This window comes from Arachis hypogaea, chromosome 11 (assembly GCF_003086295.3).
Source record: "Arachis hypogaea cultivar Tifrunner chromosome 11, arahy.Tifrunner.gnm2.J5K5, whole genome shotgun sequence".
NCBI lineage: Eukaryota > Viridiplantae > Streptophyta > Magnoliopsida > Fabales > Fabaceae > Arachis > Arachis hypogaea.
In genome coordinates, this window is record NC_092046.1 from 32,115,766 (window position 1) to 32,133,463 (window position 17,698).

The following is a 17,698-nucleotide window of genomic DNA, read 5'->3' on the forward strand; positions in this document are numbered from 1 at the left end:
TGGTTCCATATGTTTGGCACATTTTGATCTTTCTTTGTTTCTTTAGCCACTTGATTTAAGCAATTGGTAATGGATTTAAACTTGTTTAGGAACTAAAACAGACTTTTATTGACTAGTCCAATAAAAGATTAATTTTTCTTTCTGCACACTAATAATACCATCAAACAACCAATTAAAATGAATTTAAACACTTAATATTTTAATAATTTTTTAATTTACATTTTAATAATATTTGATCATCATTTCAGTTTCAAACTCAACAAAATTTATTATCATAGTACCAACTTACTAGAACAAACCACGTTAGAAAATTGTTATTTGACTTATTTCTTACTAATAACATTAACGTGACCAGGGTTACGAATTCAAAATAATAATGCTTAATTACTAGTAGAGAGAGCGCGCGTTATGGCCAACGTTTTGAAGAACAAAACATGTCACAACTGCAACCACCGAAAAAAAAAATCTGTATTCTCTTTCTATAAATTTTGTTCTGTACCATAGTGGGATCCTAGTTATACATATGCACCTATTTGAATTCTGACCTCTGATATGGATCACATTGTGTGTGTCCAAAGGTCAATTCTCTGATTATGTAACTGCAGTCTAAAATGAGATCCTACTTAATGGAACTCAATTACTCACTTGAAATGTAACAATGCCTGTCATTTCAGGAAGTTCAAACAGCATATATCAAACTCAAAACAGAGAAAGAAAGACAATATTAAATGGAAAATATTGGGTGAGAAGATCTTGAGAACAAGGGTCACTGAGGCAGCACCATGCTTTGGGAAGTGATAACCATTTTCTTGTGTGGAAATAAATCGCTTTTGATATAGAACTAACACCACTTTCTAATTGTAAAGTTTGTGCATGTAAATGTGTTAGTGGGAAGTTGCCAAGTTGAATTAAAAGTAGTTTTACATGTGCATTTAATTACGTAACGTCACGTTAATAAAAATAACTACTTTACCAAAGGAACACTTTGGTAAGTGTTAACAATTTCTTGGTCATTGCAACACCAATTTTAACTTGCTTTTTTCTCCCAACAGAAAGGAATTACTGCAAAACTGATATTTATTATTAGAATTGATCCAAAAAAAATACATATAAAATATATATTTAAAAAGAAAAGTCTATCATATGAAAATGCGTGGGATTCTCATCTTATAAAACCTATATTAAAAACGGCATGTGAAACGAGATTTTCATTATGAACTTTATACCTATGATGGAACTATTGGTGAAATTCTAGCAATGAACACATAAATTTGCTAAAACATTCATTTTCACTATTTTTCTTTCATATTCACAAATCACGAACACTAGGGAGATGAGCTCTCTTCATCTGAACTGGTTGTATCTTGCCTTGCATGGTACCTGTTGAGAACTGGTAACGACGCGCTCGCGGCTATCCTGAAGGATCTCGCGGAGCTAATCACAGTTTTGTCCTGCATCTTCCCCACTTCTTTGCAGACCTGATCCAAAATATTGAGAAAGTCTCTCACAATCATGAAAATTCTAAAAGGATGCGCTTCTTCCTTTGCCATATTCCCATGAAAGTACTCTGTTACTTCTTTCACAAGGAACAAAGCCTTTCTCTCATCAGACTTAATCGTAACGATTTTCGCTTCGGCAACTTTCAGGAATAGCTTCATTGAGTTGAAGAAATTCCCCTGCATACCCGGCTTTTCATGCTGCAGAACCAATCTCACTTTATCAAGACCCGATTCGAGCTTAGAGACATAACTACTTAAGACTTCGGAGTCCATTCCTGCAGCATTTTTCACGTTTCCAAGGTCTCTACTCAGTCCAGCCACAACCTGCAATCCTTTCTTTCTGAACTCATCATCATTAAATTGAGAATTCATTTCTGCCTGTGCATTTTTGCTGGACGATTCGCCACTTGAACCTTCCGTTCTAATGATTTCTTGGACAACAAAGTGAAGCAATGTGGTCTTTCCATCTGTTCCCTTTATATCTACAAGTTTTAGGAGTGTGTCTAGCTTGAACGCCTTGGCATCGCCACGGTAGGTTCCAACATTCATTCTGTTCCCTGTCCTAAGAACAGCTTCAAGGAGTTTGAGGAACAACCGGCTGTTCTTCAATTCCTCACTCGCTGTCTGAAAAATGCCAACAAAACAAAATGTTACTGAAAGAAGACATTAAAGATAATAATATAAAGCATATAAGTCATAGATACCTCGAGGGTTTGAAAGGATTTCCTAAGGTAGTTAACTTCTGTGTCAAAATTCGCTCTGTACAACATGGCTTCCACTCTTTTGAAGGCTAATGGTATGTCAAGGACAGTTTTAAGGAATCTCTCTGCAGAGCCTAGTTTTGAAACACCAGCATCATAGCTTTTGAGTTTTATTTCTTCCTCTTTAGTTGGTGCCATCTTTACAAGAGTTTCCAATAGCTCAGCACCCAAACCTTCAGGATTCCCTGTATCATACCAATAATAATAAAATCCAACCATTACGTTTGCAAAGTGCTTTGTTGAGTGGTTGTGGTCTTGTGGATAAGCAAATGACTCAAGGTGAAAAATAATAGAAAAAAGTTCAAGCAAGACTTGAGATATTCACAACGTTATGCATTTATTACTTATTTAGTAGAGTAATTTAAACTGGAACCTCAAAAAGTTTAATATGATGGCTAAAATGTAGTAGTATACGGTAATCATACATTATATTGAAATTCTTGGTGTCATGACATCTACTATCAAAAGTTGATACCTGGAGAACAGAAATTACATGATATAAATTATTTTCTTCTTTATCATACTTATTTATTATTTATTTCTTTTTTTCTTTTTTTTTTTTTTTACCTTTTTACTTTACAAGAATTAATTATTAAGTTCTTTTTTCAGAATACAAAAAGTTTACTTCATGGAATATGAAAGAATGTTTCACCAATAAATTAGAAATCATTTATCTATGTTCAAAACAAGGGCGCACTGCACTTTTAGAGGCAGCTTGAAAGTCAATATTCAGAAACGAAGGAATCAAAGGGTGTGGAGAATGATTAAGTTGATCATATCATTTTAATATTCGCAAATTCCAACTAACTTTTCATGAGTCATGATGATGTTCTTTCATACTTAATTACGGATGTAATTATGACGATTCTTGTTAAGTTCTTAAGCTATATATGCATTCTGTTCATAAATAATTGACAATGTTCAATTTGATTTGCCTAAACAGCTTTGCCTCAATTACACGCCGAAGAACAAGGTATAATCATTTGTAGTGTGTGCATATGAACCCGTGAATCAACACTGTCATAAACAAGAAAACAAGGCCAACTACTTTTCTCCCATAAACACAATCATTAGGAATCACCAACTACTAACATAACAAAATTGGATAAAGTAATCTCCTACGTGATGAGATTAACAAGCATGAGTTACGTGAGTTTATCCGCGAATTGCTTCAAGTTTATGGAGTTTATCCGAATTTATTTTAGTTTACTCAAATATAAATTAATTAACGATTTAACTCCTTCAGCTATCTATACTCAGTGAACTCAACCATCATCGTTGGTAATCGCTAACTAGTAACTAACATTGTTTTATGAGTAAAAAGATAAAAATACATAAAAAAAAATCATGATGTCTTAAAATACATATTAAGATTTATAAATATCTAAGTATATCCAAAGATTTTTTTTTAAATAAAAATATATATCAAAGATTCGTAAATATCAAATTTTTACTAACTTAAACTTTTTAAGTGTACTTTTATTGATGTATTCTTGTTTTAATAAAAAAAATTTAAAAAATATTATTACTATGTGGTAAGATTAACTAGTATCCAAAAAAGGAAAAGCAAGTGAGAACAAATATAATAATGATAAAAAAAAGTGAGAACAAATAAGAAGTGAAAATTACCGTCCAAGAGAGCTTCGGAGACCTCATCTCTAGTAACATTGAGTGCCCTGAGCATTATAGCAATGTTTTGGGACTTCTTGGGATCTAACACTCTGTTCTCCTGTTCAACGGGCGGAATAACTGATTTCCTTGTAACCGTTTCTTTAGGTGTAGAACTGGTGGCACCGCAGCCAAAGAGAGATTCCATCATGCCCTCATTTAATCTAGCAAGGAAAATTAAACAAAACAAAAACAGACTTTTATTAGAAGAAGAAGAAAGGAATAATACTGTTATGATTTATTAACTGGAAGCAGTAAAGCACTGCTTATAGTTTCACTTACTGAAACGAACTTGACTTTAACTGGTCCCACACAGTGGCACGCTCAGATGTAGCACGCACTTTATCCCAATGCAGAGCCTTCAGCTTGGGTCTTCCTCCTTCCACGTCATCACCGTCCAACTTCTCAGATGATGCCACGCTCTTCATCTTGTTTAACTCCTCTGAAGCCTTTGCAATGCTCTTTGCAGCGGATGCTGCAACTTGGCTCCGAGACCAAGACTCCTGCTGAATTCTTGAAGCAGGGAGGGAGGACGACGTCGATGACGAGGTCAAATTTATTGCTGGAGACTGAACCTTCCGGGGCGCTGCTCGCATTGGCGGAGGAGGAGGTGGTGGCGGTGGCGGAGGATTGATTGAATTCTTGGACATATTTGAATGAATATGAGTTAAATTTGGTGCTGGAGGAGGTGCCGAGAATGTCGGCCGTCTGGAAGGACCGGAGGTAGATTCTTGCTGTGTCGGGGATGGTGACCGTGGCGGAGCATGCTTAATTGGTGGCATCATGGCGATTCTGGTATCCGACGAAGCTGAAATCCGAGACTTCGGAGAAGTTCTCTTCGAGAAAGGAACTGGCGGTGCCGCCGCAGTACCGCTACCGTTGGAGAGATAACTATGGCGCGAAACCGGCGTGTGGTAACCGTCATCGAGGCTGAGAGATGAGGCCTGTGGCGAGTGAAACGCCGTGTCTCGGCTATCCACTTCGTCATCGGACGAAGATGACGAGGAGGCAGCCGGTGGCGGATGGCTGCCGTCGGCGACGGTTTTGCTTAGCGGCGGCAATGGCTGAAGCTCGGGGCTGGGACGGTACCTTTCTGAAACCTTCATCGAATTCAGTTTTCGATATGAAGAACGGTTCATTTCACTCGAAGTGGCTTCTTCACTCGGTTCGCTCACCGACGCTCTGCTTGGATCCACCGTCCCAATGTAGTACAAACTAGACGGTGGCGCCGCCGCCGCCGGTGGTGGCAACTCGTTTCGTGACCCTACGGCCACCAGCTTCTGCGTCGTCTCCGCCGGCTGCTGCTTCGCCGTTTGCTTATACAAGAAGAACGCCAGCACAAACAGCATTGCAAACGTAACGAACGCGACAGATACCACAATCGCCACTGTCTTAACCGGCTTCGCCGGCTGCGTTGCCGTCGGGTTTGCAATTCGGCCGTTGGTGGTGTCCACCGCTGCCGGCTGCTGGTTCAGGTCCGCCTGCGGTGGACCTGGTGGATTCTCGTTGAAGAAAGGAATTTCCGGAGGGGAAGGAGTGTCCAGTGACGGCGAAGGCGGAGGTAACGCCGGAGCTGATGCTGCCGGAAAAAGCGGCTGGTGTAGAATTCTTCTTGAGTTGGATTTTGAAGCATTATTACATAATTGAAATGCCTTGAGGGCTTTTGCGGAGGGAAAGGCGAAGAAGAGGATGGTCCAAAACTCTATTGATAAGATAATAAAGAAGCAGCTCCAATTATGAGTTTTCATGGTGTTTGTGAATTTCTTCTTTTTTCTGCTCTAATCTCTTTGTTTTTCACTTTTGTTTTGCCCAATACATAACTAGCTTTTGTTCTCTCAAATTCTTCCTTAGCGCCATACACGAAACACTGAAAATAAAGATAGAGATACTAAAATGAAAAACTACCTAAGAAAGCCAAGTAAAGAAAAGAGGGAGCAACTTCTTTGGGTCTTGTTGTAAGATCTGGGTGCTATACTGAATCCGGCTTTCGTCATCGTCATTGTCTTAGTTTTTTATACTCTTTCTTTTATATAATTTTATTTGATTTTTTCTACCTTTAGTTTACACGTCGTTTTAGTGACATTCTTAGATTTCAATTACCATGTTTTAAATTGCATGTTTTAATTTAGTGTGGGGCAATGTGCAATAATGAGAATAATAATAGATGGATGATAGAGTGAATTGTGAGTGATGATAATGAGACGTGGCAGAGATTTTTGGCTATTTCTTTTTCATATTTGTTTAAGGGTAACTGAGGAAGATTGTCCAATGATGATGATGACCCTGAGATTTTAATATATTATTGTTGTTTTATAAATATCTCTACATAAGTTAGTAGAAAGGTAGTTACTAGATCGGATGTTAAATACTCCTAAATCCAAATATAAACAAAATCATTATATTGAGAGGACCAAAAAAATAGCCCGAATTTATTTTATTTAATATTTATTAATTATTATTATAATTAATAAATATTAAATAAATAAGTTATAATTATTTTTTGTTGATTTTTTAGTTATTAAATATTTTCGTAATCTAAAATAGAATTTATGAACCTAATTTAAGATGTGTGTGTTTTATTGACATTTAATTTAATAATAAATAAAATTAAATGGATAAATTGTCCTTCGCCATGAAATACAAAAATATTTAACGAATAGTTTAGTTTATATTTTTAATCATAATTTATTTTATTTTACACTCTTTTATGATTATTGAAATAAATTGAATAATATTAAAATTATAATAAATATATAATTATAAATATTATATATATTAAATTATAAATATTAAATAAAATAAAATAAAATAAATTTAAATTATTATCTCAATAAACATAACCACATGAGATCAGGGACGGACATACAGGGCGAGTGGAGGCTTCGCCTCCCCCCAACTTTTTTAAAAAAAGATTAATAGTAATAATTTATTAAGTATGATTTAATTTTTTTAAAAATTTATTTAGTATTTAGTCTAATATAAATAAAAGTCCAGCCTAACCTAAATATTAATGATTTCTAATAGCTAAAAATGTAAGTAACAATATTAAAAAAATTTGAAAAGATATTATTACTAATATTTTTTAATTAAATAAAATTTTTTAAATTCCATAAAGTAGATTTTTTTTTTCTTCTTGTGAGCGTCCTTTTTGATTCATTTGGTATTAATTCTTTCTGTTTCAACTATTACAACTGAGAGATCTTTTTCAGCGATGAATATTGTAAAGAATAACTCATAAACAAAATGAAAGGTTAATTTCTTACTAATTGTCTTTTAATTATATTGAAAAAAAAATTGCTGTAAAATTTGACACATATTCTATTATCGATAAATTTATGATACGAAAAATCAACCATTTCGTTAATAAAAAGTACATACATATTTTTTATACTTTAAAATATATTCTCTATCGATATATTTTTGTAATACATTTTACATTATATAATTTTTTAATATTATATATATTATTGGCCTCTCTAAAATAATATTTTTGGATCCGTCCCTACATGAAATATATCACATATAGCTAGACTGCTAGCATTTTTTATATTAAAGCTGATAAGTTCATGTTCTGTATATATTTATTATGTTGTATACGTATATGATGTTTTCTTTTGTTGGTATCGAGAATTCGAGGGTAAAGCACAAACTCTATCTTTTAGATGCCATTAATGTCCTCTGTCCAATGGTTATTATAAGCCACTTTGCGGCTTTATCTTTTCCAACATTCTGTTCCGTGGTTGTTTGGCACTTCCCGCTTCAAAAAGCTCATGTATTCTCTATATAAAATAAAATAAAGAAATACGAACATTATTTCTAAGTTGGGATTTTTTATTTTAATAAATAAATTAATTATAATAATTATTAAAATAAATATTTTAAAAAATTATTATCAAAATAAATATTTTTCTCTTATCTCGTTTATACTGTAAACGAGATAATTCTGTATATATCTCGTTTACACTGTAAACGAGATACGATAGGACAAATTTTCAGCAGCTATAAAAAAGATGTGTAACCCTTGGCATTCTCCACACAGATTTTATATTTTTTTCTGTCCCGTTTTTCTCACAAAAACAAGGCAACAATGGCCAGGAACAGCGTGTACATAGTTGTGTGTGTTTACCCCAATTGTCATATGAGAAATGGCGACAACAGGATGATATTTGAGTGTGACAATCTGATACTGTTGCGGACTCAGCGTGTAAGTACGTTGTCGGAATTGAAGAATTTGATATTAAGCAACTTCGGTAGAACATTTGCAAGGGACGTCGGAAGGGTGGGGTATAGGTTGCTGGCACCCATGGGTAATGAAGTTTTCCGGTTTCGACTATTTTGGCTTCTAGAGGAGAGCATGTGTGGCTCATGTTCGACATCCATGAGAGAATCATGGTGGAACAAGTGATGGAGCTTTCTGCCGAGGTTAGAGATGTTGGTCGTGTTGGTTTTGTACACTCGACCTATGTACAAGACGACCGACCTCTCGCACTACCACCCATTTATGTCGTCATTCCAGTGGAAGAGGTGGAGGAGGGTGACGAAGAGTCAGACGAAGAATACGTGGCGGATAGTGCCGATAGTGATTCTTCTGAAGAGGGTGAGGAGGAAGAGTTTGTACCGGAGACGCCCGCTGAGACTGCGGCGCGCCATGTTGATCAAAACGCTTACGCCAGCCTTCGTACCAATCAGAATGTTGATCAGGCCACCACACATCCTCACCTCGCCCACTGGACGTGAGGAACCTATCAGAAAAAACAAGAAGAATTTAATCTGATGTGGTTGACTGATACACATGTGATGATTTTAACACAACTGAAATCTAAACTCAGGTAACAAAGATAAATAAGACATCACATATACCTGTCAAGGTTCACTGGAGGGCCAGGGACCTGCTGCTCTCCATTGAACTGCCTATTCACCCAGTCAACCTGGTGAAACTGTACAATATTGAAGCAGATGAGGGGGACGACTGACATCCATGTCCCCCACTCCTCCTCCTCGAAGAACCAAGGAGGGCACAGAGCTTGCAGAGCAGGGTCATCGTACGATCTCCATACAAACTGAAAGACCCATAATAGAGCTAATAGTCAGGATGACAAAAATAAGGCAACATAAATGACTAAAATGAAAACGTCATTGTCGTAAACGTTGTACTAACCTCATCGAATCGTAATTGGTCGATCGATACCCGCCATCGCAGGATCCTGGCCTCATGCTGATCTCTGCTCTGCTGCTACAATCCAACCAACCTGACACCAAACAAAAGAATAAAAGAAGGTCGTTATGCAACAGGTCGTAGGAAGTTACAAATTGATAACTAAAAATAAAAATAAACATTTTTTACTGCACAGCCATAGGATACTGGTAGATCCCTCTATCTGCTGGACACCACTGAGAAAATCTCTGGTAGATCCAAGACATCAACAGCGGAGTGCAGCCAGAAATGTCCGTGACGCCTCGGTGTGTCACCAAACACAGTGACTGGTACATCCAGGCAAGCACGGCCGAGCCCCAAGACAATGCCTCGCACCGCCCAAAGTCCTCCAAAAGTGGGAGCCAACGCAAGTGGACGCAAGTGGACCGAAGTCCTCCTTCCTCTGCGCGGCCTGCTATGGAGCCACCGGAAACCTGGCACCCACCAGCCACTCCACGAACTGCCACGTCTCCGTGTGGTACCACCTGCCAAAGTCACGGAAGCACCCCCGACTGGGTCCCCGTGTGCGCGTAGTCCTAGGTGGTACGCCACGTCTTGCAGGGTGATAGTGGCCTCACCCCATGGAATATGAAACATATGCGTCTCCAGACGCCATCGCTCCACGAATGCCGTAATCAGAGAATTGTCGAATGTGAAATCCCTGATGGGCATCGTGTCGTCGAATCCAGCCTCAACCAGATACGGGACGATGGCGTCCAGTGGAGGAAGGGTATGACTCACTCGCCAGGACAGTAGAAGGCGAAGCCTCTGAAGAAAAAAAATTCAGAATTATAAAGAAATATTTTTAAAAGTTTAATTGGGTCTTCGACGTTTAACGGTCCTCGTATTTTAAAATTTTTAAACAGGTTTTTATATTTTTCTTATTAAATTCTTACACTGTTTTTAAGTATTTTAAAACTTTTAGGATCTTTGTAGTATAAAAAAGATTAAAGTTAAATAAATATTTCTTTCTAAGTTAAAGATATTTCTAATTAAGAACATATTTACATCTTTAATTATTTGTTTTTTAGACAAATATTACTCTGTCTATTTTAATATATTTGATACTAAACTAAACCTAACTAGAAGATTATAATAAGTAGTAACAACCTACCACAGGTAAAATAGAGTTCCAAACTAATAACTATGTAGTAATAACCTACCACAATTAAATAGAGTTCCAAAATTCTACAAACGAGCTATTCCTAAAACAACAAACTATACTCTAGTTCTTCACGACTACCCTAATCATGGTCTAATACAAAAATATATCTATATGGGATTGCACAAAATTCAACAAAAAAGAACTAACCTCAAAGTCGGCTGCCCCCGGTGTAATGCGAAATCTCATTCAACATGTTGATGTCTCCATCGTTACTAACTACGCGCGCCATCGTCGTATGTATTGATAATATGGTTAGAAGGGGGTAAAAGAAACGAGAAAGTCGTTGAAAAGTTTAAAATGGGACCCGGTCAAAGAATGTGAATGACATCTATTTAAAGACGTCTGCCAGCCATATCTCGTTTATGCGACGACAGCTCTCTCCCCCTCGGTGATCTCTGGCCTGGCCCACGGCTCTTCTCTCCATCCATCTTCTCCTGGCAAAATCGACGGCAACAGCGAGGCATGTGATGACGGCAGCAGTCTCCTTTTCCATCGGCGACATCCCCCTTCTCCTAGCACAGCTCTCACTCGAGCCCTCTCTCTTTCCTCTGTTTTCTGTGTTGTGTGTGTGTTAGGTTAAAAGGGAAAGAGGGGGTTAGGGTTAGGATTTGTAATTGGAAATTAAAGTTTTTGATTTGGAAATTTAGGGTTAGGTTTCTATAAAAAAAAATGGATAAAATAGATATTTTGATAAAATTAAATAATAGAATGATAATTTTAAAATCAAATGTATTTTATTGAAAATATTTAAGAACACAATTTATTAACATATTGTTCAGTTTTAATAATTATTTTTAATTTAAATTATAAAATAAACATATTAATTATACTATATAAAGTACAATTTAAATCCGAAATATCAATTATTTGATTTAAATTATTTAACTCTTCATTATTTCATTACCAAAAGTTTAATTTCAAATATATAAAATAACCAATTATAATAAAATTCACAAAAATATTAATTAACTTAACTCTGTATTCATAAAACTAATTTAATTACTTTAGATTAATTTCTAAAAATAAAGAATTCAAATTAGTGAAAGGATGCGCGCACTCTCCTTCTTAATAGTAGCCGCCCTTTACCTGACTCCTTTGCTAGAGTCACACTCGAGAGCCTCACATTCTTCTTTCTATACGTGACATCTCTTCCTTGTACTTATATACGTAACCATCCCGGAGCACGGAACTCGTTCTTAGCTCACTTACTGAACTCGGCTTCGCCCTTAAATCAGTAGGGGTGAGCAAGGGTGGTGTTAAGTGTCTGGTCTTGGCCCAAGCAGTAAGTAGGGAATGACAAGAAATGCTGCGAAGTGAGCCACATCCGATCTTGAGGCAAAGGAAGTGAAGATCTGAGATTGCATTACACGATCTAAAAGAGCGAAAGGCAGAGGAGGAAGATGAGGTTGCCCGCCCCCGCCCCCTTCCTCAGCTCGACCCGGGCCTGAGGAAGACTAATTGAAATTCCTAATTATGCATAGATTCGTCTTTCTTACTCTTTTCAAGGCCTTACAGCAGCATAGGAAGTTGCAGCCTTAGTAAACTCCTTTAGCAGCTAACATCTCAATAGGCTCGGAGAAAGCGTCCTCTCTTCTCCTCAGGCTGGTACCAGGATTCCCTGGTCATACCAGAATGACCAGGTGAACCGGGCGTACTACTTGACTTGCCAAGCAGCTCTTTCATGAGCTTGTGATATAGCTACGCCTAATTCCAGACCGGTTAATGCAAGAACTAAACTTAAAGGACCAAGACCTAGCTGAATAACTTATCTTAGTCCGCCTTTTAGGTTGTTGTTTTTCCTCATTGAGGCAATTACCAGTCTTAGGTTAATAAAATAAATCATAATTTATTCATAATAGAAATTACTTAAATTAAACTATATAGTTCTTCCATTATTGAATTTTAATCTCTATCATACAAAATATTAAATTATAATAAAATTACATAAGAATCTTGATTAATAAAATTACATTAGAAAAAAGGGCGAGGATTAAGGTTTGGGTTTGGAGAGTGTGTGTAAATTAGGTTACTTTTTATTAGTGAGGGTTAGAATTAGGATTTTTATTTTTTATATTTATTTTTATTTTTAAATTTTAACTATTTTTATTTATGTTTAACAATGAATTTTTTAAATTTAAAAAATTAATTTTTAGTCAACATTTAAGACTTGATTATTTGTAAAAATTATATATTAATTTTATAAAAAAATATAAAATAATATATACTATTTTTAAAAATTAATCATTTAATCTTTAATTTTTATTAAAAATAGTTAATTAAACAAATAATATTTTAAAAAATTAAATTTTTAAAACAAAATAAAATTATCTTAAAGATTTTAACATTTTAAAATATTTTTTTTTAGTTACAAAACTTTTTGTATTTTGTCATAAACAAATAACTTGTTACAAATAATATTGAATTTTGTGACAAATTAATTTTTTGTTACAAAATAATTAGAGTTTTTGAAACAAATGGATATTTTGTTACAAAATATTTTAAACTTTTGCAACAACTTCATCTTTTGTTATAAAATATTATAAAACTTTGCAACAAAACACCTATTCGTTACAAAAGCCAATATAATTTGTAACAAAAAATTAAGTCGTTACAAAATAACAAAACGTTTTGTAACAAATTATATTGTTGTTACAAAACATTATTATTATGTAACAATTACTAATATTTGTTACCAAAAAATAATTTTTTAACAATTTTAAATTTGTTACAAATGTTCCATTTTCTTGTAGTGTTTGTCGGATTTAATCTCATATCGTGCTGTCTTATCGTGTTGAATACCTCCGTAAGGTCGGGCAGCAGATTGTTTCTTTCTTAGTCTTTACAAGAATATCATCCACATAGACCTCCATTAATTTCTCGAGGTGGGATGAGAACACCTTGTTCATTAATCTTTCATATGTGGCTCCAATATTTTTTAACCCAAAGAGGATTACCATATAGCAGTAGTTTGTCCTAGGAGTAATGAAAGAGGTCTTCTCTTGCTCCGACTTGTATATCGGAATTTGGTTGTATCCCAAATATGCGTCCATAAAGGGCAAGTATTAGTAGCCTAAGGTCGGATCTACCAGAGCGATGATACTGGAAAGTGGATAAGGATCCTTGGGACAAGCTTTGTTAAGGTCGGTGTAGTCAACACACATCCTCTACTTCCCGTTTTGTTTCTTCACGAGTACTATGTTGGCAAGCCATAATGGGTATTTCACTGCCCTTATAAAACTGGCTTTTAGCATCGCTTGGACTTGTTTTTCTACGACTTTTACTTTTTCAGGACTGGGCTTTCGTCATTTCTGCTGACCAGGTTATGAGCCCGACTAAACAGCAAGCTTGTGACTCATCAGATCAGCATAGATCCATGGTTTGTTGGAAGCTTTCCAAGCAAATAGGTCAAAGTTTTCTTGTAGGAGTTTAATAAGGTCTTGTTTTAGTTGTTCTTCCAGGTTTACCCATACATTAGTTGTTTTTTCGATCTCGTTCCAAATATGGACCTCCTTAATCTTTCCTTCAGGTTGGGTCTCAGTTCTTCTTGAATTCGGACACCTTCTATGGTGTTGACCTCCTTCCGTATACCCTCGTAGGTTCAGCCTTTCATTGTAGCACTTTTTTGCTAGGTTTTGGTCTTCCCTCACAGTGGCTTTTCCCTTAGGAGTGGGAAATTTCATGTAAAGGTGAGGGGTGGAGACTACTGCAGCAAGTCGGTTTAGTGTTCTTCGACCTATCAAGGCGTTGTAAGCCGATGCCACATCGATCACTATGTAGTCTATGCTCAAGGTTTTTTATTTTCGGCCCTTCCCAAAGGTGGTCCAGAGAGAAATAAATCTTAAAGGTTAGATAGGGGTATCTCCTAGATTGAAGAGGGTATTTGGGTATGCTCTCAAATCTTTTTTCTCTAGGACCAACTTATCAAAATCTAGTTTGAACAGGATGTTTGTCGAGCTCCCTTGATCTACTAGAGTACTGTGTAGATTTGCATTGGCAAGTATCATTGTGATCACGATGGGGTCGTTATGTCCAAGTACTACCCCTTGAGCATCCTCTTTTATGAAGGTGATGATGGGGCGGTCAGGTATCTTAGCTTCCTCACTGACCTGGTATACTTCTTTTAAATGTCTCTTGTAGGAAGATTTTGTTACTTCTCCTCCTGTGAATCCTCCAGCAATCATATGGATATACCTCTCGGGAGTTCGTGATGGTCGATCCCGGCGAACCCTGTCTTCTTTGTCTCTATTCCTCTTGCCTTAATCGTCCGACCTGTTTGCTAAATACCTATCCAACTGACCTTCCCTAGTCAATTTCTCAATTACATTTTTTAAACCATAGCAATCGTTAGTGGAAAGACCATAGATTTTGTGGTATTCACAGTATTCTGACTAACTTTCATCTTTTTTTGTTTTTGATTGGCATGGGAGGTGGAATCTTTTCTGTGTGATAGATCTCTCTATAGACGTCAACAAGAGACACTCGTAACGGGATGTAGTTGTGATATCTTCGAGTTTTGTCCAAGCTGTATTCTTTTTTTTCTTTGATTCCTTTTCTTTGTCTCGAGTTGGATATTGATTGTGTTGTCTTAGGGCAGGTTCTCTTAACTGAGTAATTTTCTCCATATTGATGTACTTCTTATCTTATCCTTGCACCTCGTACAAAGAGGTTGGGTGCCTCTTTGATATGGATTGGGAAAAGGATACTTCTCTGAGGTCGTTGACTAGTCCCATGATGACTGTTTCGGTGGGTAGGTTCTAAATCTCCAAATATGCGTTGTTGAATAATCTTTTCATATAAACTCATAAAGATTCCCCAACTTCTTGCTTTACTCCTATGAGACTTGGAGTATGCTTGACCTTATCCTTTTGGATGAAAAATTGGATAAGAAAACTTCTTGCCAAATCATCAAAGCACGTGACCGATCTAGGTGATAAACTGTCAAACTATTTCATGGCCGCCTTGGTTTACGTAGTCGGGAAGGCTTCATACACTCAAGAATTTGACAAATTAGTAACGAATTTTTGCGAGAAATATTTTTGTCACTAATCCGTCACTAACTTGCGAGAAATTAGTGACACACTAACAGCAAAATTAATGAGCGGTCACAAAATACCCGAACTTGAGAAAAACAACTGATTAGCGAGAGATTTACGAGTAAGTTTGTTTATCACAGATTGACTTTTGTAGCTAAAAAAAGAGCGAAGAAAATTTCCTCGCTAATTTCTCACAAATTAATTAGCGAGTGACAATGTTCTAGCAAATCATTCACTTAAGGGGTTCAATCGAATAAAAGTAAAGTAGCGAGGGATATTGTTGTCACTATTCCGTCGCAAGTGTTTGATATACAATTAGCAAGAAACAATTCACACACTAGTTCATTGCTAAATAAACTTAGTGTAAAAAAGGCTAATTAGTGAGGAACAATGTCCCTAGCTAATCCGTCACAAAGACTTGAAATGCATTCTGTGATGGACAAATTCCTAGCTAATTTGTCGCCAAAGTTTTTATTTTTAGCGAGCAATTCGTTTCTCGCTAATTTGTCGCATAATATTGTAAAAATTCAAAATTAGGGTAGCGACAAAAAATAGTCGTCGCTAACTCATCACAACGGATAAATCATTCAGCTAGGAAAGTGTTCCTTGCTAATTAGTCGCTAAAGTTGAAATACGGATATTGAGCGCCTATGACCTTAAGTAGCGAGAAATTTGCGACCGTTTAACAACTGACACACTTCGTTCGCTAATTTCAAGTCGCTGATTAGCGGGCGAAATACATTTGCCGCTAAGTTGTCGCAAGTTTAACTTAGCGAGCGACTTGGCAACTGCAATCTTATCGCAAGGCAAAAGCTATATCCTACCTATTTTGTAGCAAATTACTTGCTAACCTCGTTGGAAATCAATCGCAAAGTTATAACAAATCCAAAGCTAATCGAGACAATTTCAGAAGTAACTAGTCGCAATTGAGTCACTAATCAAAAGCTTATTTAGTGAGGAATTAGCGACCGTTTAACAACTAATAGGCTTTTCTCGCTTATTTCATGTTGCTACTAATTTGTCAGAAAAAATGTTAGTCCTTATTCTATCCTTGTTTCATGTTGCTACTAATCACTAACCTCTATATAAATCCATGAAAAATTCATGAAAAGTTTGAAGCAAATTTGCCAAGCACGCTAATGTAATTTGTCACAATTTTGTCACTAATCTAAAGCTATTTTAAATGAGACAATAATTAAAGTCTCAAAGTCGTGACGAATAATTAGCTAGCTAATTTTTAATAACTAACAATTTACAATATTCTGGCAAGAAGTCAATTCTCAAAAATTTTACAAACAACTAAAATCAAAAGCTTTTTCTTAAAAAATATTTTTTTCCCTATTAGATCACAAATTTGTCGTTATTTTTAATGGAAAATTTGCTGTTAATTTGAATTGAAGTTTAAAATAATATATTTTAAAAAAAAATAAAAATTCAATATTTTTAGAAAATGAGAGCATAATGTTGATATTTTCAATCACAAAATATAGGGTAAAATACTCAAATAAACCAAATGCATGCAAATATTACTAATATCACCAAAAGCAAGAAATGATACGTGAATCTCCCAAAGGCGTTTTTTATACCAATCAAATTAGGGTAATTAGATTTACAAATTTTAGTAGTAAATCAAATTAGACTAAATAGATTTACTAGGTGAGCTTTAACTACACATAAATCGAAATAGGTAATATCGATTTACACATTCGCAGGGCTTTATATAAATCTAGCTGCCTGTTTCGATTTACATGCCATTGATTTTTTTTTTTTACCGAAAATAGAGAGATTCGAACCCGCAACCTCTTAGATAAGTGTGAAGAGACTATGCCATTTGAGCTATAGCTCGTTCACATGCCATTGATTTATTAGGGTTATTTGCCCAAATAATAATAATAATAATAATAAGAGAATGAGACATAGTTTAAAAGGTAAGGGAGAGAGAATGAAGGAGGGGTGGGAAAACAATGGGCGGGGTAGGTTTAGGCAACTCCATTACCAATGCAAGGATCCAAGGGTTTGGAACCGGAAAGAGTATGTTAGATTGGAACAGGAATCGTTCACCGTTTTTGTGGACAGGTTACCAGGAGATATCTCGAAGCAAGAATTATTTCAAATGTTTTCATGGACCGGGAGGATAAATGACATTTACCTCTCAAGGAAGACGAGACAAGGTGTGGTGTACTTTTTTGCGTTTATTAGGTATACTACAAAGGGAGGAGCGCTGAAAGCAATCGCAGAAATGAATGGAATATGCGTAAGAGGGAAGGAGATTTTTGTGGGGGAGGCTAAGTACAGGAGGGATGATCTCTCTAAAGGAAAGGTGGCGGTGGAGATCGAAGAGGCACGGAGGAGTAAAGTGGTGGTTATGACTGACCGTG

General features: G+C 36.0%; 1 protein-coding gene across 1 annotated transcript; it reads right to left on the reverse strand.

The window, feature by feature from the left end:
- Positions 1-1,059: 1,059 nt before the first annotated feature.
- LOC112720628 (formin-like protein 6) lies at positions 1,060-5,929 on the reverse strand. The gene is made up of 4 exons (XM_025771633.3): positions 4,211-5,929; positions 3,890-4,092; positions 2,204-2,445; positions 1,060-2,123 (listed from the first exon to the last, which is right to left on the reverse strand). The coding sequence occupies exons 1-4, from the start codon at positions 5,674-5,676 to the stop codon at positions 1,326-1,328; spliced, it is 2,709 nt and encodes a 902-aa protein (XP_025627418.1). The 5' UTR covers positions 5,677-5,929; the 3' UTR covers positions 1,060-1,325.
- Between the last annotated feature and the right edge of the window lie 11,769 nt (positions 5,930-17,698).

Excerpts from the sequence above, each read along its gene's own strand:
- LOC112720628 (XM_025771633.3), bottom strand. The coding sequence starts at position 5,676 with ATGAAAACTCATAATTGGAGCTGCTTCTTTATTATCTTATCAATAGAG. Across the intron at positions 4,093-4,210 it reads TTAAAGTCAAGTTCGTTTCA|ATTAAATGAGGGCATGATGG; the intron begins GTAAGTGAAACT and ends TTTCCTTGCTAG. Across the intron at positions 2,124-2,203 it reads AATCCTTTCAAACCCTCGAG|ACAGCGAGTGAGGAATTGAA; the intron begins GTATCTATGACT and ends GGCATTTTTCAG.